Source organism: Lissotriton vulgaris, chromosome 8, assembly GCF_964263255.1.
Source record: "Lissotriton vulgaris chromosome 8, aLisVul1.2, whole genome shotgun sequence".
Taxonomy (NCBI): Eukaryota; Metazoa; Chordata; class Amphibia; order Caudata; family Salamandridae; genus Lissotriton; species Lissotriton vulgaris.
In genome coordinates this window covers 1,226,136,160-1,226,159,835 of record NC_141696.1, presented here as the reverse complement: position 1 = coordinate 1,226,159,835, position 23,676 = coordinate 1,226,136,160, and the positions used below count along the sequence as shown (strand labels likewise).

Below are 23,676 nucleotides of genomic sequence, written 5' to 3'. Positions count from 1 at the left end.
TTTGCTTTTGTAGCACTCGTAAGAGCAAGCAAGCCGTCATCTTGGGAGATCAGGGAGGCTTCTAGGCTTAGGGCTTGACTTGGAACTATCATGGTTTGCTTGTTGCTTGGGCCTGTGCTTGGGCTTGGGCTTATAGCCGATGGCAGCAGAGGATGGGAGGAAAGGGGAGTATTGGAGGAGATCGCAGTTGGAACCGTTGGTGTGGGTAATGCAGCATCTTCTAGCCTTGTCGATATCTTTTGCGTTGTGGGGCTGCTTACTTTACCTCCAGTGTTGGAGACATCATGCTCTAAAATGACACTTGTACTCCCCTGCTTTAACCCCCCATGTGTAGGAGTGCTTGAAGACTGTCCCTGCTGTAAAAGGGGTTTTGAAAAGAGAGGGTATTGTTTGGGGGTAGTAGGGGACATATTAGCAGCATTAACCTTTTTGTCCGTATTTTTTCCATATTTTTACCCCCCTGGTCCATTCTTGTTCCCTTGTCTTTCGCACCTTCCTCTTCTTTGTCGCCAACAGCAAGCAAGCTCAATTCTGCAGATAGTTCAGACAAGGTCAGGCTCTCTACATCTTCATCTTCTCCACCTTCCTCTTGATCATTTTCCTCGTTGTCTTCATCCCCAGCCTGTTTCCTTAACACATTATACTTATTTTTTCTGTATAAGTCAGTGGATTCCAATGCCTTCTGTTTTAGGGCTTCCTTTTATTGATTTTTCCTTTTGTTTTTTCTCTCTCCTTTTGTGGTTGATGGAGATTTGATCGGAATTGGGAGCTTAACCTCCTTTCCCAGCTCTGGCTTGGACTGTTTACCCAAGCAAAAAAGGGGTATGAATTCATTTGCTACATTGATTTCTCTAAAAACATTGCACCGAAACGCTTCGACAATGGACTTTCTGCGACTTCTTTTTAGTCATAATGTTTTGTTAAAACTTGCTTTATATGTTTATTGTTTTGTATTGAATGTTTATTTAACTGTAACAAATGCACTTAAATTGTGCGCATTAGATATATTTTGAACTAATGCAATGTTTTTAGAGAAATCAATGTAGCAAATGAATTCATATGTTCTTTTATAATAAAATTTGTGAAACAAAAGATACCTTAGGTTTTGTGCAGATCTAATTATCTGTGTCACTCTATAACACTAAAAAAGTTACATTAGTGTGCAGTCCTTTTGGTCACAAACTAGAAGTTAGCCATACAGAAAGGAAACCCCTTTTTTGCTTGTTCTATACCCAGTCCTTTCTGTAATTCTGGGAAACTCTCTCTTTTTGAAAGTTGGACTGTTTACCCCTCACTCTTGCCGCCATCTGAAACGTGGGATTTTAAATACACTGGCCTATACTCTGGAAAATTTCACAGCTTTTCAGATCGCTACTAAGTGAGGAAGCGAGGAGCAAGGTTCATGGGGTATGAGGAGGGAGAGTCAGCATTGCCCCTTCACAGTTTTTGAAAGCTTTGCAATCACAATCAGATTTACAGTCAGTGCATCGGTGAGGAGTGGCAAGGAAGGGCGCGGTACAGCAGAGCGAGCGCGAACTGGGTAAAACCCAGCGCGCCTTACCTCGCAAGTAGACCAGCAGACCAGCGCCCAGCGACTAGCGTCCAGTGACCAATGCCCCCAGTTTCCAGTTATTCGCCGTCGAAGGTGCAGCGGCGCCAGCAGTATTACAGGAGCTTCAATCAGTCCATATAGCAGCTGACAAGGCAGGCGCCGAGCAGGGACAGCAGCGTTGCTTTACCCCTTCACCCCCTTGCAGTTTTCAGAGCTTTGCAACCAGCTTAACCAACAACGCACCAGCGAGGAGTCTCAGAGGAGGGCACAATGCGAGCACAGCGAGCGCGAACTGGATAAAAACCCAGTGCGCCTTACCTCTCAGAACGGACCGACGTCCAGCGACCAGCGTCTAACAACCAGTGCCCCCGGTTTCCCGGTAGTTCGCCTTTGTAGTTGCCAGCAGTATTTCAAGCACTTCAGTCACTCCATATGGCAGGGTGCAGAGCAGAAACAGCAGCGTTGTGTTGCAAACACTTCCGGCACTTCCGTCACACCGTTATCTTCGTTTGTCAGTAGGACAGGGCAGAGGGCAGGGCAGAGGGCAGGGCAGAGCGCAGGGCAGAGCGAATTCACACAACGCTCAGCCTTTACCTCCAAGGAAAGCAGAAATACTCCGAGAGACCCCGTTTGGTCCCGCAGAACAGTTTCCCGAACACGGCTCGGCTCCAGCATCTAACGAGGGAACGGCAGTGGCGGCGTTCTGTTCACGTGGGCGTGTCTACAGGGCAAGAGGAAGCAGGAAGCACAGCCGCGGCGTGTGTGGGTCCACGTCAGCCGTTCATGCTGTCTAGCATGAAGCCCGTCGTGTGGGTGCGGAATCTTGGCCTTCCCTCTTCATCGCCTAGAATTCTTGGGTCAACAGCACCGTAGGCAGAGAGCAGTAATTTCAAGACAAACCCTTTCTAGTCAGTGGATCTAGTTTCAGTTTCGCTTTTGATGGCTTAAATTCTGGGAGGTCTACTGAACGGTCTTTAAGAGGTTCTTTAAGAGGTTCCCGGATATGCCTTAATAAGTAGCTGTAGAATTGTGAAAAATGCACAAGAGTTTTTCCCTCTGCTACATAATGTATGTCCGCCTCTGGGACGTAGAAGTAGTCCAATCTCATTAATGACTTGCGGGGAGCAGCCTCAGAAATGAAGCCTTGGTCCTCCCAGTTCCAAATGCACCATATATCACCTGTTCTCAGTTAAGCAAACCAATCAGGCAATCTGAATGTCTGGTGTGAGGCTGATAGCTGGAGGTGCCATGTCTTTCTGCTTTTGTCCATAACGTTATCAACATTTTCTCCCAAAACAAGCTTGTTGACTGTCAGCTTAGTTAGGACGGACGTGATTGTTTGTAGTGTCTCATCCAAGAGAGATGTAGTGCATATACCCTTATTGTTGCCCACCCCTGGCCATGCACGATGCCAGTCACCAGGACATTGCAACCTAGATCATCAGTCTTGGTTTGCTCAACAGTAAGTGGCAAGGGTTTGTGCAGAAGAACCTCTACCACTTAGAAGCCCGAGGCGAAGACTGTGTGAAAGACATGGTGTATCCATGCCTACCTAGGAAATTGCAGTGGCTATCCATAAAATGGATTTCTTGTAAAGAAAAAGAAAAAAAGTCTGCAGAATGGTGTTTGGCATGTTGTAGGGCTGTCTCTCTCTCTTTAATTTGTTATTCAGCCCATTAAAATTCCTGGATAGATTTTAAATATGTAGTGGAGGTACCTCCGTGTTTAATATGAGTCGGGGCTTGCAGGTCGGACTCGCGGCCAGTCATTTTTGGAGATCGCACACATTTTTCCTCATCTAACTATGACCCTGAGCAACAGAGAAAAAAACACACGGGGGGTGGGGGTGGGGGGGGGGGGAGAAGCTAGAAGAGAAATACTGAAAACGTGACAAAGGGAGAAGGCAGGGTTGAAAAAGAATCAAGATCACTTAACTTCTCTCAATGAACTTCAAGGAATCTTGAATACATGCACGTAAGGCTTTTCTTGAGAGCACACTTTTTAATCCCCATAACCAATAATAACCATTAGAGTAACCGCTAATCGTAGAATCTGTTGTAGGCGGGTACTCGTCGTAAAGCGCATCATTATCTCATTACGGGTGTAAGTCCTATATAAATGCAATTACAGTATAATATAATTGAATGCATTCATGCAGGGTTCTAGTTTTTCCTAGGCATAGTAAAAAATGAATGGCTACCTAAGGATGCCTATATTTTTTTACGTTGAGGAATATGTTGGGAGCTGCTTAAATCATTAGAGGTACCTGTATTTTCCAATGTGCTTACTACTTAGACTATTATCGTGTGAATGGATTCCCACTGTGTTAACATATAACATAGAAAAAAATATATGAAAACTGTTGTATTCTGCTTAGCCTCTTCTATGTTAGACTTCTAGATTGTTCAATGTGTTCCACCTATGATGTCTTTCCCTGTTCTACAATCTGACAAGATTTGGGAAAGAGGAAAATTTAGTGTTACAGAGATACAAGTTTTATAAAAACAAGCAGCTTGAGGATGAGAGCATCGATGATTTTGTCGCGCGTTTGCGCGAATTATCTGTTAAATGTAATTTTGGCCATATGGCAGACAAACTCATTAGAGATCAGCTCATAGTGCAGGCGAATAATCGCAAAATACAGGAACGTTTATGGGCTGCCAAGAATCCTACTCTGAAAGTGGTGATTGAATTGGCCAAAATAGTTGAAGAAAGCGAAAAGTACATGAAGGAACTACAAAAAAGTGGGTTAGAGACTAAGGTAGCTGAAATTTCACATGCTAAGGTGCTTACTCCGTTTGACACCAGTTGCTCTTCTATATTGATGGTTGATGCAAGTGGAATTGGCCTAGGTGCGGTTCTTCTCCAAAAGCATGGCAGGGAGGAGAGAACCATAGCTTTTGCATCTCGACCTTTGACTGCGTCTGAATTAAATTATTCAGTCATTGAACGGGAGGCTCTTGCTGCTGCTTGGGGAGTAGGCTATTTTCGAACGTACTTGTGGGGTTCTCGATTTGTCCTCCGCACGGATCACAAACCTCTACTTAATGTCTTGGCTCCTGGGGGCACTGGTAAGGGCTCACCTAGGTTAGCCAGATTAGCCTCTCGTCTTCAAGACTATCAGTTTGATGTAGAATTTGTTCATGGCTGGAGGAACGTCCAAGCGGACTGCTTGTCTCGTCTTCCTGTACAACCTATTGGATCACCGGTTGTCATAGAGGATGATGCTGCTGTTGCTTGCCTGCAAGATGTTTTATTCTTGGGTGAGGGTTCATTCTCTGCGGAAGAATAGTCTAAGGGCATGGAGGAGGATCCTGTCTTGAAGGCTGTTGTTAATCTTGTTGTCAAAGGGCCCAGAAGAGAGAGTACTGTCGAGCCTTCGGTTAGGCCTTTTCTCAAAATTTTGGATGAGTTGTCGCTATCTGGCAAGAATGTTTTAATGAGGGGTGATCGGTTTATTCCCCCTTATGCTTTGAGGAACAGGATTCTTAACTTAGCCCACGAGGGTCATTTAGGGCAGACCCTCACTCAAAGACGTGTGAAAGAAAATTTTTGGTGGCCTCTGATTGACTCTGATGCTGTGGATTGTGTGGTTAACTGTAGCTTCTGTAAGGAGGGTGAGAAACGCCTCAAGGTTGTAGGCTCTCGGTCTATTGGGAACATTTCTTTTAAAAATCTACCTTGGCATAGTATTTGCCTTGATTTCATTGGCCCAATGAATGAATTGCCTACCAATCAGCGTTTCGCTGTCGTAGTAATCGATTGTTTTTCTAAGTGGTTGGCTGTTCATATTATGAAGGAAATCACTACTGACTCCACCATCTCGTTCTTAAAGTGTGTTTTTGTTGATGAGGGCTTTCCCTCAGTGTTGATTACCGACAACGGCACTCAATTGACCTCTGCTAAAATGGCTTCTTTTGTTCGTGAGTGCGGTATAGAGCATCACCGTACGTGCTTGTACAATCCTGAAAGCAATGGTTTGTGTGAGAGAGTTAATAGTCTTGTTAAGGGTGTGATTCAAATGTGTGTTGCTTCTGGGCGTTTCTCAAATGAGCGTGTCCAGGAACTTGTGTGGGCTTATCGCTCTACCCCTCATAAACATGGAGAAAAGTCTCCCTTTGAGTTGATGCGTGGTCGTCCTCCGGTGTCGAGATTGACACCCTCTTGGTTGAGACATCCTAATGATATGGTTTCTTCTCCTAACATGTTTTCTTCACCGATTTCAACTGGGGATCTTGTCAAAGTCAAGCCAGGCCGTTGTTCCAAGGGTCTTACCAAGTTTAGGGGCCCTTACTCAGTAAAGAAGGCTTTTCCCCATTTTGTGCTACTTGACAATGGTGAAAAATGGAACTACCGGAGGGTGGCTCTTTATCAAAAGGGTGAAAATAGTTCCAAAAGTGGGACTGGGTCTGTTTCCAAAGGGGTTGCTGTTGATATGTGTGATAAGAGCTGCAATGGTTACCTTTTGTCTTCCTACAACTCCGATGTCTCTTCTCTGCCTCTTGTACGGGGGGAGGTGGGTAGTGGTGATGCCTCAACTTCTTTGTGTGGTAACTCTTCAATTTCTTCCTCTGATGATGCCGTTGTTGCTGGCTCCTCTGTTTCTGTTCCCGTTGACTTACCTCCTCCAAGTGTCAGTTTGAGGAGTCTCTGCTCCCATCATCCCCCAGTTTACTTGAATGATTACATTCACTGATGGTTCTTTTTGCTCTTTTGTTTCTTTTATTTTCTGTTGTTTTGTTTATTTTATTAGGGGGGAAGATATGTTGTATTCTGCTTAGCCTCTTCTATGTTAGACTTCTAGATTGTTCAATGTGTTCCACCTATGATGTCTTTCCCTGTTCTACAATCTGGCAGTTTGTGTATTGGCCAGATCGGTTACTGACCTGTATTTATCTGTGCTGCAATAAACTGACTTATTGCTTACCTACAACCTGTTGGTGTACTGGATTCACTTACATCAAAACTCTTATAACGTTCTATGTACTGCTTAGTTTTTTTTTGCTATCTGCATAATTGAACTGTGTTGTCTGATAAGAGTCTTTGTTTTTTATAGTCTTTAGTATGGTGCCTAGGAAATTTGTCACCTTTCAGTCGTCAAGGGGTTTTATTTAGGATTGAATCTTTACTGTCCTATTTTTATTTTTTTTAATCAGTGGGGCTTTTTAAATATGGGGCTCAATAACCTCAAGTCTTATGTTTAATATGACCTCAATTTTTTCTCAATTTTAATTTTATAATGAACCCCTTTTTGAAATATAATGCATAAATATTTAAGCATGTGCACAGCATCTCCTGCTATATGGATCTAATTTATATTCTAGCAAAGAATAAATGTGGAACCCACGTGTTTCAAACATTTTTTTTTTTTACAAAGATCCCCCGGGGGGACTCGACCTGGAGGAAGAATTCCTAGCGCGGGGACACTCCGTTGACGTAACCAGGCACTCTAAAGCTACTAAACTATCTAGTGCTACTAACATTTGCCCTATTATTTGACTTACTCAATATATTCCACCACTTCTTGTGTTGACCAATTTGTAACACGAATGTCTTGTGTAAAACAAATAATGAATTCAAATACCCTTTTTGGCTGAGGTAATATGTATTGATTTAGGCTGGTGATAGATAAACCATTCTTTACAGAATTAATAAACCGACCACCCTTTACACATAAAAATATGTAATTCTCAAAAGCCAACCACACTTGCATTTTAGGAGCACAATCTGGAAGAACATCATTACATGCACAGCTTTTTGTAAAACCTCCAAAGCAGCCCCTGTCCTTTTGTTAACGAAAACACTTGGATTATGTCTAAAGTCAAAGCTACATTTGATGCATCAAAATACGTTTTTCATTACTGCTGCTGCAGGCAGAACCACTTAAGCGATTCCCCAGCCACCACACAGTAACACATTCTGTTCAATACAGTGTATTGCTATTGCATGTCTATTTTTTTTAATACGTTGGAAAGAAAATGATTAAATAATACTTTGGCCTCTGATGTCTGTAGGTAAGTACGTTGCGACAACCGTCTTGAACACAATTAAATCCACACTTTTTTCATCGACTGACTTGCTTGACACCCGCAAAATGTGAAATCAAATATACAAATGAATGGCATACCTCTGAGATGCTAAACCTTATCAGGTGTCTTCAACACTTCAGTTATTTCTTATAGTAAAATAATTTTTCAAACAAATTGTTACTGTAATCTCTAAAGCGATATACATTTTTTTTCGGAAAAATTGTAAAGGTACATTATAAAGTTTCAGATACTATTGAAAACAAAAAGTTTTTACCGCCATAGTTTGCATTTCATTGTGTCTTCTCCGCATTTTATCTTTCTTGGTCTCTCTTTGGTCTTCTTACTACTTTAGGCACAATACATTTGATTATCATCTTCTTTTGTATACAGTGTAAAAGACGTAATTTTGCAATTTGTGGTACATAAGTGGGTGCCCTTCCCCGCCGTGCTTTTCTGCCAGATCTAATTTACAGTAGAGGCTACTATCTGAAGCTGACATTTCAGTGAAGAGGGGTATAGGGTTTGCTCTCAAACACCTTGTATAACCTTCAGCTGGCATTTTGTACGAGTTTTTGGCTACATGGTGATGCTAGATGCTACCCCTTTTCGGTGAGGAGGTAAAAAAGACTGCTTTGGTTCCACTGTGATTGTTGATTGTAACTTCTCCACAGCAGGAAATATTTCCGAGGTGTGACTACTGGACAGTGCCTAGAGTGAAACCATTGTTATGGGTTAGGGTCGAATGAAATCACTTCCAGTCCAGGGGCCACTGTATTTGTTGGTCAGGGTGGTGCTTCTTAGTCGGGTCACATGGAACGATTTCATTTCTGGGGAGGGACCTAGTAGGCAAGCCAACAGGTGGGGTCACTTGTGGACCTCGGGGAGGGATCTTAAAAGTGTGGCACCTGCCACTTTGAGTTTGCAGGAAAGTACCCCATTATACTACTCTAAACCCCTATCAACAGAAACAATAAGCCACGTGAATTTTTTTAAAACGAAATAAAAGTCTGCTGTAGCTCTAGAACTTAAAAAAGTGTATTTTTAATTTCCAAGCTTTTATATAGTTATTACAGGCATCTAAGCGTCTAATATTTTCATTCTGCTTCATACGGAAACAAAATTACGCTTAGAAGAGGAGCAAAAGCTGTATTAATACACTCATATTACTAATTGTCTTGTTTCTTAACTAACAATAAAACTGTCACTAAAGGGAAATCATAATGGTCTATTTGTAGTGTTTTCTCTCTATCAGCTAGGCAGTTGCTAATACTGTTCTTGTGGTGACTGGGTGTACTTTCAATATGACCTGCTGTAAATTTGTATCCATATTGTCCGTAAATTGAACACAGTTCTCCAAAACAGAAGGTGCCCGTTGGAATGTGGGGTTACAATGGAAGGGTCCTCATTTGAATCACATTTGTAGCTTCACTGAAGGGGATGGAAGTTTAGTGAAGATCACTAGTCCTGAGGGTAGGAACGTTTTTAGAAAATTCCAAGTATGCATTTGACTAGAGAAATGTTGTTGGCGAGAAGGGATTTAAGTAATGTATGTTAAAAAGTTTCTTCAAATTATTCATTGTTTAACAAACATTTAGCAATTTTTTTTTTTTTACAGGATTGAACCACATACATTGTAATCATGTCCCATTCAAAATCAAAAAGCAATGATGGAAAAATCACGTACCCACCGGGAGTCAAAGAAATCTCTGATAAAATTTCAAAAGAAGAGATGGTACGACGATTGAAGGTTAGTACATCGATAAGTTACCAGATCATGCTTGAAGACCTGGAAATCAAGTGCACATTCTACTTTGCACTATACATGTTTGTTTTAATCCTCCACATTTGTGTTATTTCGCTCTCTTCCCCTCTACCTCCCAATTTTCACATTTAAGCAAATTGTTTTTCTGTACTGTGTAAAAGCCATACTGAATGTTCATATGGGACTTGTACGTGTAGCCTGCAACTTGTCGCATACATAACTGCTTTTTTTTTTACTCTTGGTTGCATTGTCTGGAATTATGCTCACACTATACCTGTACTGCTAGAAACATATTATGCCTTGTTTTATTGGTATATTTTAAGTTGAAGTATCCCCTTTTGTTTAATTTGACATTTTTTTAATGACCAACATCTCTGTACATGTGTTTTAAGATAATTGTTTCAATAAATGTACTTCCTATTTCTTCCACCCAGAGCAAGCCTTACACCCTTAACAGCCTCTACATGTACTGAGAATTATTAATGTATTGGAGAACATTCTTAAAGCAGCAATTTCTGTTTAGAACTAAAGTAACTTCTCCAATCATGAACTATAACGATGCTTCCTCTGTTTTAATCTAAGAAAGTATCTCATTGAATCTGTTAAAATGTATATTTTATGGAATTTTCTATTGGATGAAACCGAAGCAAGATTATATTACATACAGTGGTGATAACCTATACTGAGAGATCTCTCCAGGAAAATCATTCTGACAAATATAAACATGGTAGTAAATAATATACAGGACTTTAAAGAAGGAGACTATGCTGTTTAATTGGAAGCCATTGCAGTACGCAGCGAGTGGCTGAGACATGTTTACATATTCTCAGATTGCAGACACGGTGGATGGAAAAAAGTAGAATACGCTGCAATTTTGACTACCAAATTTGCAGCACAAAATGAAGGTCATTTCCTTAATCAAGGTAGTAAGACAAGATCTTGATCTCAGACTCTTAGCCTCGGGTACTGGGCATGGCAGCGTGCCCCCAGCAGCTGGCCTAAGATTTGACAGCCAAACCGGTGTCTGCACTGACGGTCATAAATATTGACTTTTTTTTTTCCAAAGGGAGATTGTTACCATGACTGGCAGCGTGTTTCAGTGACAAAACCCCTGCATGCTACTTTTGGCAGGACCAAGAAAAAACCTCCAAGATAGGGACTGGATCAGAGCTTTTATTAGTAACTGGTATGGAGAAACTGTGTTCCCCACGTGTGGCTGGGGTTGCCAGTGGAATTTGAAAGAAGCTCCAAGCTACCAAATAAACCCTACCTGAAAATGGTGATAAGTGTAGAGAAAAATAACATGTTGGGTAAGCAGCGTCTTCCAAGAGATGCTGTGTTACTAACAGGTACTTCTTTTTGTCTGCTTTATTCATTGCTTTAAGGCATAATATTTTCAGTAGGAATTGTATGCTAGTGAGTCAGTAGAAAGAAAACTTGCATATTTTTGTATAGGGAAGCTAGCCTTTAAGCTTTCTTAAATCCATGCACGTTCAAGGTTAAATAGACTGGAAATGGAATACTGAAAACCATAGGCAGGCTAAAATAGCAAAGATTCCGGACCTCAGTGGCTTCATTTGGATGAATAGAATCAAAGAATTATTCTATTCTTGACTGGAAGGTCTTTTCTCAGAGAGATGAGTGAGTCCTAGTTTTTGATGTCCCCGAAACCAGGTAAGGACACTGTTGATGTAGCTTGTACATTTTATATTTTTTCCCCCATCCAAGGGTATCGAATGTTTTGTAGGAATTATGGTGGCCTGAGGAGATAGCCTTATGCCCCACTTCATCCACTCTTTCCAGTCGACCTTTACCTCTGTTTTACAGTGTAGCAATAATGCTAAAAAGGGCGCTGCATATAGTGGATAATTATTGCTATCTTTATGGAGGACGCTTTAAAGGTTCTTGCTTTGCTTTTGATTGAAATCAATAAAAACATGTAACTTTAATAAATAAAAACAGATTCTGTCCTGTCCGAGAACAAGAGTCTGACTTGAAGGACCTTGGTTTCTAGTAATTAGCTAGCCAGCCGGTGAGATGGTTCTTGGCCGTCAACTTGGTCAAGACTGGACTTTTTCATCAGTAGAGGAACAAGGCCATAGCCAAAGAAAGTGTTGATATCTGTGATGGCCACAACTGTGAGCAGTGTCAGGACCTGCAAGAGTGGTACCATGGAGACATTTAGGGAGCTAGATATAAGCTTTGAAAGAGTAGAAGCAACCTCTTCCTCTGGCATCATCATCAGAGCAGATGAAGCTGACTATATTAAAATTAAACCATTGGATCTTGAGAATGAGTAGCCTGAATGGAATTATAGATTTGGGCTGATTCCCAGGCAAACTGCAAAGTTAACCCTTCTCAAGTAAGTAAGATTTGTAATGCTTTAACTGGGCTCTGTACAAGGCGCAAGCTTATCTTTTGTACCAAAGGTCCCATTTCGATGCGTAATTGGTTTTAGCTACAAAGCTTCCCTATTTTTCAAATTCAACGCCTCTTTCAGGGGGGGGGGGAATGGCTAATTGAAAAGATGGGGATGACTGAAATAGACATATGCCTTCTGAACATGTTCCCACTTCCGCAGGGGCCTTAACCTCGACACAGCAGTGAGTAAAGACATGATCTGGTAGCAGTAGCTATTCATACCCCAGGTACAACCATGACTTCAATACACCCTTTGCCATTGATGGGGAGCTTCTCCGTTTTGTAAATCTTGGAGACTCAATATAAAGGAATATGAGAAGAAATGAAAGTTTCTATGAGTTTTTTTGGCCTCCTCTTTGGATCCAGTTGGGTACAAATTTTAACTGCCTTCTAGTTTCCACACCACCAGTTTTTAAGTTCAGAATGACTCCCCTTCAAACTGTCTCATGACTTCTTTGGTAGCTAGTTAACTCTCATCGATTAATTTCTTGAAACTGTTTTGGAGAGTCCTCTCTGATGGAAGAAAGCAGTCGCTCATCTGAAGTGAACAATCCAGAGATGCCAATTTTTAAAGATTATGTAGAAGGATGCTCCAGGAACATGTGTAGTACAATTGTGTACATATTATCAATGAATACCACGGATTCATTTGCACACACAACGACATTTTTTGAGTGTTAATCATTGAGCCCACCGCATATCATAAATGACTGAAAGAACATGAAGAAAAAAAATCAAATCATTCACCTCCGACCCCTTTAACGAACAATAAATCCTATTGTTAAGGCCACACTTGAGCTTCAACATACAAATTCAAGACATGCTATGTGAATGTCTGGCCAAGCCACATGTTAAGTGAATAAGTAGAGACATTGGACAACAAAAAACTGAATATATATTTGTATGTATGAAAGGGCTGTGGTATAGTGCAAAACTAGCCAAAAGGCATACAATCAACAATTGATAGGAGAGCTAGTTTATTCAGGGAACAGAATTGTATTGTTCCTGCACTTTGATGTAGTGTTATTTTAAGGTCTGCGTCTTCAACTCTATTAGTTTGGTGCACTGTTGTGGCAGTCCTAATGAATACTGGAATTTTGTTCCTGATCCTCGGTGTGTAGATTTAGAAGGCCTACTGCCCTGTTTTTTTCCTCTTTACGCTCCTTATTCTCTGGTCTGACTCCTTAGCTGTAGGCGTGCCAACCACTATCATAGACTGTGAGATTTTCTCCAGGAATATGGGCTGTCAGCAGTATTGGCTTTGCGAATGATGTAGCGGATTTGATGATTAAGCTTGCTGGCAAGATGAGCCAAAGAAGTTCCATCATAACTGGGGTTATCATATTTCTTCAGGCCTTTGATGGGACGTGCAGTGGCTTGTATGATTACCCTAATGTGGGGCCTAGGAGGGCATAGAGCATGGTGTTAACAGCATCCAGATGCAAGAGTACGAGAACTTGTGCAGTCCTCTTTCTAGCGAGCTGGCACTAGGTCATTTTTGTTCTTTTGGCAGTATGTCCCTTTATGATGATTATCGTGTCTAGGGTGAATCCAAGTGGCTTGGCAATTAGTGGATGTTTGTGTTAGAAGCCATCATGATTCATGTTATTGGGTGAGGTTTGTTCTATTTCTTGGTTGTTGTGTTTGGCAAATAACAGGAATTCGATTTTGGTGGGGTTGAGCTTCGTGTAGGTGCTGGAGAAACTCTGCCTACATGAGCTGCAGGCAGTGTTGGAGGTGTTGGATGTCTGGAGTGGAGGAGACTTTCAAACAGCGTTGTGTATCATCAGCATAATGGTTACTTTTCATGCAGTTATCTGTGGGGGTTTTTCAAAGGTGCTCCATGTGGATGTTCATGATGACTGGACATTGTGGAACAATGGGGGACTCCGCATGGTATAGAGATCTGGAGGTACCCATGTGAATGTTTGCTTTATGGCTCATGGTCTAAGTAATAATAACTATAATCATGCCTGTAGCAGGGACATTCTCCTTCATTAATATCCATGGCATTTTAAAAGACTTTGGAGATGGCTCCCTTAACTGCGGTCTCTATATCCTAGATTCTTGCACTAAGTGACTAGCCCATGTTGGTTCCAAAAATCTGTCCTTTAAGATAATGGTTTGACATTTTGTCCCAGTCTCTATTTACTTTGCTATTTTAGAACGTGGCTTAGTAGTACATCTTCACCAGATAACAATATAGATGCAGATAGGAAAGATTGGAAACTTATATTGTGACATGGTCCCAGGAGCAAAGCCTTACTGGCAGCTTTTTGGGATCTTCCTTTGGTGCTTACTTGTAAGCAAAATTTAGGTGCTTCCATTTATTTATTTTTGTAATTGTTTGGGTCAATAGGAATAATTCAAAAGTTTTGTCCAAGATTTGAGGCTGTGGGGATTTTGTTTGATTTGACTCTTGGGACCTTCTCACCTGCTTAAGCCCCCTTTTACCATTGCCAAACAACCTTTCATGAAACCTTTAACATTTCACGTTCTTTAGCCCTTAAAGTGCACCACCCCCACTCTATTGAGTGCATGGTCACATTAATAAATTACATTTGTTCACTTGGTTTGCGATAATTGTAGTGAGTTTCTATCAGTCCCTCAGTAGTGTCCTTCTTAATGGATTATCAACAGTCTCTTCACTAGATTTCTTTAGAGCGGCGTCTACTTGAGCAGGTAAGGAATGCGTGTATAATTAAAAGTAAAAGAGCAGGGTTTCCTCAAAATAGAAACAGATGGCCTTCTTCTTCTTTATTCTGTGTTAGGGCTCCCTTTTTGCCCCTTGGGTCTCTTTATATGATTCTTGGACCAGTGTCTTTCACCTAATGGTGGTAGAGATGCAACTCTTGATGTACATTGATTGCGTGCTGTCATAGATGTGATGTGGCAAAGAATTAGGAAAAAATCATCATTGAACATAAGGATCAAGGACGAAAGTCCCACCATCTCCCTGCCTTCACCCTTACCCTACAATCTTGTGTGTCATAGCTTCACTATGAGTTTGAACATGGGTGGTGTTTAATCTAACCTACACCATCCCCTTGTCATTGATTGCAGGTTAACACCTGGAGGTTTCCAGGAGCAATTTAAACAATATTATGTTAGCAAATGTTGACCAGATACCTAGGGTATTGTTCAAATCTGAGCACTGGCGTGGGTAGGGCAAATGTGAGGTGAAGAAATCCAAGCCTTTAGTCTGTGTGGGTCCTCTTCTTTTCATTACCATTCACAACCTGCTGTGGAAGGCTCCGACGCCCCCTACCCCATCACTCCCACAACAAAACCTCTCCTAATCAAGCAGAGATAGTATGAAGCTGGGCATTGTGCAGAATCCCGTATGCGAAGTAAAATCATACAACCATTTGAGTACATTCTGAAAGAAGTTCTGCTCTCAAAGTCCCTGAGTCTGGTGACCACGCTAAAGACTCTGTAGGTTCTCTCTGCGATCTGCTACTAGGATGTGTCATCTATTGTCCTATAAGGAGATGCACTTGGTGTCTGTGCTTTTGTGCTGTGCCAGCGCATTGGTGCCTTCTAGCACTATACAGATAACCTAGTCACTTGTGTCTTGCTTTGTGCCAGTTTCATCGTCACAAGGCAATTCTACCTCTGATGCTCTTTGGGGGTTCTCCTTTATTGTGGAATGTTACTCTGTTTATAGGTTTTGCTTTCTGAAGGGCGTTCATTCACTTAGGGTCAAGACTGAGTCAGCGTTTAAGACTTATCAGTCTTCTAGTCTACAGGATATGATTTGTAATGCCTTGATCTTGACTTCTCTTAAATGTGTGCATGATTTTCAGATAATTTTACGACTCACAAGCAATTCACAAGAGTGATTTTAACTAGACCACTGTGCTACTTTGATACCTACTACCTCGGGTTTCCCTAGTGCTTTTATCAATCTTTCTCTTGTCTGGATTAGGAATGGCCAGGAGACTTGAAAAGCAAGCATGCTGTTGTGTTTTGACTATTGGACATGTAATCATTCTTTGTTTCAGGTGACCCACCCAATAATGGCAGTTAAAAACCTGAAACTGAAGTTTAGAGAAAGCTGTTTGGTGTGTGTCATGATGGGAGTTATAATGATGGTTTGGATATTAGCAAATAGCCCATCTGCAATTAGGACTCTTGCACAATCACATTTTCGTACCTTTGTGTGCCTGGAGCATGTATTCGTGTGTAGGACGGTGCAGCTATTAGAATAGGACATGATGAGTATCCTCTATTTGCAGCATAATTATTTCTACATAGTTTTAATCTACAGTTGAATTCAGTAGTCACCCACATATTGGAATGTGTTTAAAGTCTCTACTGCTGAAAAACTAAAATATTGAACCCCCTTTTAGAACAACATTTTTACTTTTCTGCATATATAGTGGGATAGCAGCCTACTGATTTGGGAATTCATTCTAACATCTCAAAATAGCAGAGACTGCATTCACAAATAAAATTAATTTAAGTTCGGGAAGTTCAATCTTAAGTCCACTAAACTGTGCCTATCTAATATCCCTGCTTCTCAAAAAATCATGATAATAAGCAACCTACAATGATTGTGATTTGTTTAGGGTATGTCGTATACATTTAAAAGTATTTGTGTCTGATTTTCTCTCAATGTTTTATATTACAGATGGTTGTTAAAACCTTCATGGATATGGATCAAGACTCGGAGGAAGAAAAGGAGCTGTATCTGAATCTTGCTTTGCATCTTGCATCTGATTTCTTCCTTAAACATCCCGATAAAGATGTGCGTCTCCTAGTGGCTTGTTGCCTGGCTGACATTTTTAGGATCTATGCCCCTGAAGCTCCCTATACTTCCCCAGACAAACTGAAGGTAAGCAAATTATTACATGATAATTTCCTGGTGATTTCTAATCCAATAGTCGTATACCCATTCTCTTATTGGGGAGTGTTTTCCTTGCCCACTAAATGCTTATCTGGCACATCCTAATGACACCGACATTCATATCCAGGCAGGAATGTCAATTTATTCTGCGCATGTTTATTTTATTATTGTGCGCATATGTTCTATTTGAATGAAAACACCCATTAGATGTGCATAATAATTTAGCACTCCTACACAGTGCAATATGCATTTCATTACAGTGAACGTGAAGGGATTTATAGATTACACATCTACTCAAGAGTCCAGGCGCTATGTAGTCTGTAAAAGGAAGCAGATACAGCTGGTAGTTACTGAGAAAAAAGCCAGATCTTAAGCTTTTTCTTAAAACCGCTTCAGCCTTTATTTGACGCAGGTCATAAGGGAGCTTGTTTCACCATACAGAGTCCAGGAAGGAAAAGGAACGGCCTCCCACAGTGGACAAATTAACCTTGGGGACCTTGTACAGATTGTTACCGGATGAGTGTAAAAGTCCCGCCGGGCTATATAAGGCAGTTCTAGCCCAAAGATAATCCGAATCAGGATGATGGAGAGCATTATGCATTAAGAGTGCTACTTTAAAAAAATCTGTTTTCCAATGGGAAGCCTGTGCAAATGACAGGAAATATATTCCAGTCCATGCAAGCGCAGAACCAGTCGAGCTGCTGCATTCTGAATGACCGGAAGTCCATTCAGGAGATATTTTGGTAACCCTTGCATATAATGCATTGGCGTAGTCCAGTCTGGACATCACCAGGACCAATAACACAGTAATCTTCAATGAAAAAGAAAGAAAATGCTGAATTGTTTTTGCCATATGCATGATGCCAAAGCAGACACCAACCACTGACTTTATTTTATTATGGAATTACATTTTATTGTCAAATGTGATCCCCAGATTTTTACAACAGCAGCTTGAGTGTCTGGTGAAGGTACCCCTTGAAGGCCAGTGAACATTCAAGTTTAAGACAAAGGTATGTCTGAAACTAAAACCTCTGTCTTCTCCGTGTTGCATTTCAAATGGATGCATTTCAGCCATTGAAAAACAACTTCGAGGCAGGGCTGAATCGATAGAAGCCCCCTTACTTGAAGGTAAAGAGGATCTGGGTGTCATCAGCGTAGGAAATAATGTTTGCCCCACATGATTGCACCACCTTAGCTAAGGGGGACAAGACTATGTTAAACATAGTGGGACTAGTGCAGAGCCCTGAGGGACTCCGACTGACACGTGTCGCCTGGCAGAAGAGTAAGGAGTAGCCAAACTTCCTGACTCCTGTCCTCAAGAAAGGACTTAAGCCAGCTCCAGGCATTATCTCCAATGCCATTCTCGCCAAAGCGTGTGAGCAGCCTGGCAATTGGGATTGTCTCAAATGCTGCAGACTGGTCCAACAATAAAAGGACTGCCCTACCACGTACAACTTATATAATCCGAGACCTCCACCAAGGCAGTTTCAGTACTATTCCTAGGTCTAAAACCCAACTGGCTCGGATGAAGAAGCCCATTGGCCTCTAGATAACTCGAGAGTTGTTGATTGACAGATATTTCAACTATTTTAGCAGGCGCTGGAAGAAGGGGAATTGGCTTATAATTGCCTGGAACAATTCATGTTATCAATTAAGTATTTTCTACCCTTTTAGAAGCCATCTCATAGGAAAGATAATTGTATACTCCTGGTCACTCCCACAGAGAGTTTCATCCCCCTGTCTTCTTCTCAGCCTGTCCCGAATCCCCCGTGCTTCCCTTGAAAAAATTCTTAAAACGATTAACGTACCAGCTTCCATATGGTTGCTGAATTCAACAAACACAATCATAATGTTTAACATCACAAAGACCTAAACATAGGAGATTCGAGATTGTAAAGTCCAGCTTGCGTTAGCAAACTCCAGAAGAAGTTTTGAAAGTGACCTCCATCCTGGTTGAGAGCACAAACGCTGTCTCACTCCAGGGACCGATCTCTGGACCGCTCCACATGGAGAGCCAGGAGTTCAGGTAGGGCACGTAAATCGCATAGGAAGTAGAAACACAGGTTGCAGAAGTCGCACCACTCACTACATTAGTAGTACTGTGATTCTGCCTTCCGAAGTGCTTCCATGCAGCCTCCTGCCTCACCAAGAAACCTGCAGGCTGAAAAGTTTGAGGAGGCAGCTTGTCTGAGTACCGTCGGCAGATATGTCCCCGACCATGACAGGTGGCCTCCATCCGAGGTCGACCCCTTCGAGAGCCTGGCACTGCCAGCTCCAACCCTGGCGCAACGTTCAGCACTGCCCGTGGTTGTGAGACTAATGCCATAGGTTCGGCGCAGTCACCAACTCCGGATTCGGATCTGGTAATTTTATTGGTTTCAGAAGCTCAACTAGCCCTAAAACACAGCCACTCACACAGCAATTCATTGACCTATAGAGTCACTAACACACCGATTTACCCATCCATAAAGCCACTCACACAGTCATACAGCCACTGACTCTCCCACTCACTACCCAACACAGCCAGACTTCCCTATACGGCCACTGACACCCCACTTACACGTGAGTACACAGTCGCACATCCACTCTCCTAATGTGCTAGATATAGGATCACTCGTTAGTAGTACAGAAAGTATACTTATGTAACTTTTGTAGTAGCTTAGTATATTTATTTTTAACACTGTCACTGACCATGTCATCAGTGATGTAATATGTAAGTTCATAAGCAGTGCGTTGCGGGGGCATAAGTTCTAGTTAGTTCAGTTAACTATATTTGCTGAATTTTAGTGGTTTTGTATGAGTGAAAGCTGAGCCTACATATATTGTCCTTATAACCTATGTTAAATCTTATATTTCCTAATTATAACGCCCATGTAACCTTCGTTTTGTGTGTGAAAATAAATAAATATATATATATCAGCTCCACTCACACCAGCCTGTCGCACTCAAAGGCGGGTGCCTGCCGGTCGGGGGTGCACCCGACTCGTATATCTGCTCCAACAATCCCTCCCCGCAATCCTCGGGAACCAGGAGGCAGCACTCCAAAGGCAGGTTACACAAATTAAGTTTTATTCTCTCACAAAGCGCTTTCGGCACTCGGCCTTATATATATATGTATGTATGTATGTATGTATGTATGTATGTATGTATGTATGTATCTCCAAGAGTTCACAGTTGAAACGCGTTGGTGTTAGCGGTACAATAAAAATACATTTGTATTGAACTCCTGAAGTGTAGCATATTCCTTTTTTCTTAAGAGGATCACAGGCTTGATTCCACCCGACATGCCGTCTGGCTTGCGCCAAAGCCAGGCAGAAACCACCACTCTAGTCAGGGCAAGGGAGTTACACGCCAAAGATAACCCCTGCTCAACCCCTTGGTAGCTTGGCACGAGCAGACAGGCGGAGGCAATGTGTAAAGCGTTTGCGCAACAACATCCTAGGCACACCACAAGAGGAACTCCACACAAGGTTACATAAAAATAACTTTTGTATTGTCAAAACACATCAGATTATTTACACAGGACAGGGCCACGTGGGCCACTGTCAGGATCAACACTTAGCAGAAATTGGTACAAGTAAAAATAGATCATAAACCTACAACCAGCAACTACTGGTAATCACTGTACTCCACCTCAACCTGTAACATAAATTACATTATGTACTCTTAGTCTAAACACATTAGACCCTACCTCCTAAGTCTAACTCACATTAAGGGCGTAAATCTCAGTGAAGTACAATCTCACTAACACAAACCTCCATAGGTAAAACCATCTCTAGAGTTATCAAACACAGGGTGCGTGAACACATACTAAACGCATTACATTTTCTAGCACCACATTTAGCACATGAATCACATTAGGGCCTTGCTCCCTATCCATATACCAGCACCCCTGGCCCACCAGCCATCCAAGAAGGGGCTCCAATGCCCTGTGTCCAGAATTTCAGGGCGCGCTGCCAATGCAGCGCCAGTCAGGGGTGGCCCATCTGCGCCAACCTAAACGTTGCAGCTGCCCACTACTTGCTGGGCAGCTGAGAACAATGAACTGGGGCCTAAACGCTGCAGCTGGCACCAAGTGCTGCGCAGCTGTGGAAGGCCAAGGTAGGGGCGAAGGGAGTGCGACTCACTCCTAGGTTCACCTGAAAGAAAAACCTAAACGGTGCAGCTACCCACTACTTGCTGGGCAGCTGTTAATCAAAACTGCGACATGGGCTCTCACCAGCCCTTTAACAGGAATGCGCCAAACATTGGAGCAAACCGAGGCCCTAAAAAGCATGTCCCGTCGAAGAACTGTGGGGGAAACATGAGCCCCTCTGGCCCTCTAGTAAATGCGTGTGCCCATCGTGGGAGCCATTTGGCTCTGAAAATACATACTGCGCACTGCGTTGGAGCCCTATAGGCTCTGAAATAAGCTATGCCCATTGGGGCACTCTGGCTTCTCAAATAACCATGTCCCCAACCTCTGGTGCTTTAAAATATCTGTGCCCCCTAGAACTGGAGCCCTCAGGGGCAAGAACACTGACCTCTCTGGCCCTCGGGACCCCACTGGGGCCTTTTACATAAATGGGGCACATTGGGAGCCATCTGGCTCTTGCAATCAAGATACCCCCGGTTGGAGCGCGTTGGCTCCCTCACTGATCAACAACACGTGAGAGCAGCCCTCTGCCAGGCGGGGCTGCTCGTTAGAAGCTCTGTCCTTGTGCCTCCAAGGCACCATGATGCACCCCCAGAGCTCCCCCCCCCCGCAGCCCTTCAACACTCACCAGGCTGTTCTCTGGCGGGGAGCTCCTCTGGGCCTCCTCTGGGCGGCGCCAGTTCCCACAAGGCGGCAGGGGGGCAGGCACCTCCAATGTGCCTCGCGCCCCCCCCCCCCCCTCCACAGGACACAGGCGGCGCTTGCGGGGCTCCCTCCTCTTGAGATCCCGCCTTCACAAGGCGCCGGTCTTCACCCGGTCCCCCATCTCGGGACCGGGACTTCCGATGTGGAGCCCTCCTGGTTCCGGGCTAGCTCTTCTTCCGGGGCTCCCTCCAGTGCATGGGAGCCCTGCACCGCTCATGCGGATTCCTGTTGGCGGCCCCTGGGCTCTCCACAGCTCATGGGAGCCCTAGGCCGCGGACGCCTTCACTCGGCCCGCCTCCTCTTCCGATCTTACAGTGGGCGCGGGGCTTCCCTCAGGGAAGCGGAATTCCCGCCCCACGTCAGGCGACTTCTGATTTTGGCCGAACCGGGCCTCAGCGGTGACTTCCTTACATCGGGCACTACGAGGGGTAGGCTCCCTCTTTACTAACTATATAAAGCGGGGTGGGCACCCTCTATAGATGCATTCAAATACAGGCAAAGTCTCTAAGCAGCGGCACCCGTAAGTGCGGCAATTTCGAGGGAATCCCTACACCGGCGGTTCCCTCAGGGAAAAGGGCAGCTCTGCGCTGCCACGCTTCAGGGCTCTGGTTAGAACCAACCCTCGGCGCTCCCAGGGCGCACACATGCAGCATCAATTCCTGGGGCAAAGGCAAAAGCAAAGCAAAAGGTCCTGGAGGTCAGGGAGGCAATGTAGGGCCCAGGGGCCAGCACACAGGGCACTCCAGCAAGGAGACAGCCCCATGGCGGTCCCTCCTGGGCCCCACCAGCAGCACACTCCTGGTAGATTCAAGTAGCAAAGACAAGAACATTTTTCATGGGGTCACAGCCCCTTTTTATACACAGGAATCCTTTGTCTACAAAGGTGCAGGCAAGGGGCGAACCAGATGCAACTGGTTCTGGAGCACTTTGTTTTGCTCAGCCCCTCTGCCTATTCACAGGATGGGTCAGGGACATCAGACACACCACAGTGGTGGAGCCAGCATTGTGGAGGGAAGGCCCAGCCATATTCAGGTCTCAGGTGCACTCCTCCCTCTCATCAACATGCAGATCTCCCCATTCACCACCAGGGCAGACCAATCCTGACTCCTGGAGCCAGGCACACCAGCCCGCTCCAGCCAATCACAAGCCAGGCAGTCAATTCACATTTACCGCACAGACATGCCAACTTCTAGAAGTGGCACTTCCACACTAGACACACATCCGTGCACATCATCACGCAGCATTTAATTTCACAAGTTTGCACTTATCAAACTCAACCCTGTACTCCCCACACATCAGGAACTACCATGGTCACACATATTCCCCATGCATTCCTATGGGAGGGCAGGCCACTCTCACCACACATACACAGAGAGCGCACACACTTTACACTGGACCACAGGGAAAAGTGCGCAAAGGCCTAAAATCACCAACACCAGGTTACAGAAACAGGCTAGGCAAATGCAAAATGTTTCGGGGTGAACCTGCCAAAAGGGTCTCTCTGTCTCTCTGTCTCTCTGTCTCCTTACAGTAGGAACTATGATTGGTTACAAAAGGTGCAATACAATAATCAAGGAAAATAGATGTATTCTCTGGTATACACCTATTGGAGGATACAATGGACCTCCCAGGCAGCAATTCTATCAAATTGCTGCCATGGAGGCCCATTGTATCCTCCATAGGGGTCTACTGGAGAATACATCTATTTTCCTTGATTATTGTATTGCACCTTTTGTAACCAATCATAGTTCCTGCTGTAAGGACAGCACAGATTATTGTATTTTTTAAAGGGATACATGATATCAAATGGGAGGGAAGTTTTTGGATGATATCATTGGATGTCTGTTCCCTCTATACTTGTGTAGATCAAAAGAAAGGAGTGAAGCCCTGCTCATATTGTTTTAAAAGTAGACCCATCTCCATGTTAGACCATACTAATAAGCTTGAAGAAATGATGTTTTACTGTTTGGAGAAAAAAAATTTTTATTTGACAAAACACTATACCGTCAACTGTCCAGTACTGCCATGGCCACCTACTTCGCCCCCAGCTTAGCAAATATATTCCTTGGCTGGTGGGAGGAGCAGGTGATTTGGGTAGAAGCAAATGAAAAGTATACTGAACCTGTACCTTTATGGATTTGGTACATTGATGACCTTTTTCTTATTTGGGATGGGCCATAAGATATAGCTTTGGAATTTATTGATACTAGATCACGCAAGAAT

The 23,676-nt window shown here is 43.3% G+C and overlaps 1 protein-coding gene across 3 annotated transcripts in view; it reads left to right on the top strand.

The window, feature by feature from the left end:
- Window positions 1-23,676, top strand: part of PDS5B (PDS5 cohesin associated factor B) — a 772,490-nt gene that overhangs the window by 26,381 nt on the left and 722,433 nt on the right. For all 3 annotated transcript variants that reach the window (XM_086935125.1, XM_086935124.1, XM_086935126.1), the window contains exons 2-3: window positions 9,197-9,328; window positions 16,398-16,601. In XM_086935125.1, the coding sequence (XP_086791251.1) occupies window positions 9,221-9,328; window positions 16,398-16,601 (312 nt within the window). In that variant the 5' untranslated portion in view covers window positions 9,197-9,220. The remainder of the gene's footprint in view (window positions 1-9,196; window positions 9,329-16,397; window positions 16,602-23,676) is intronic.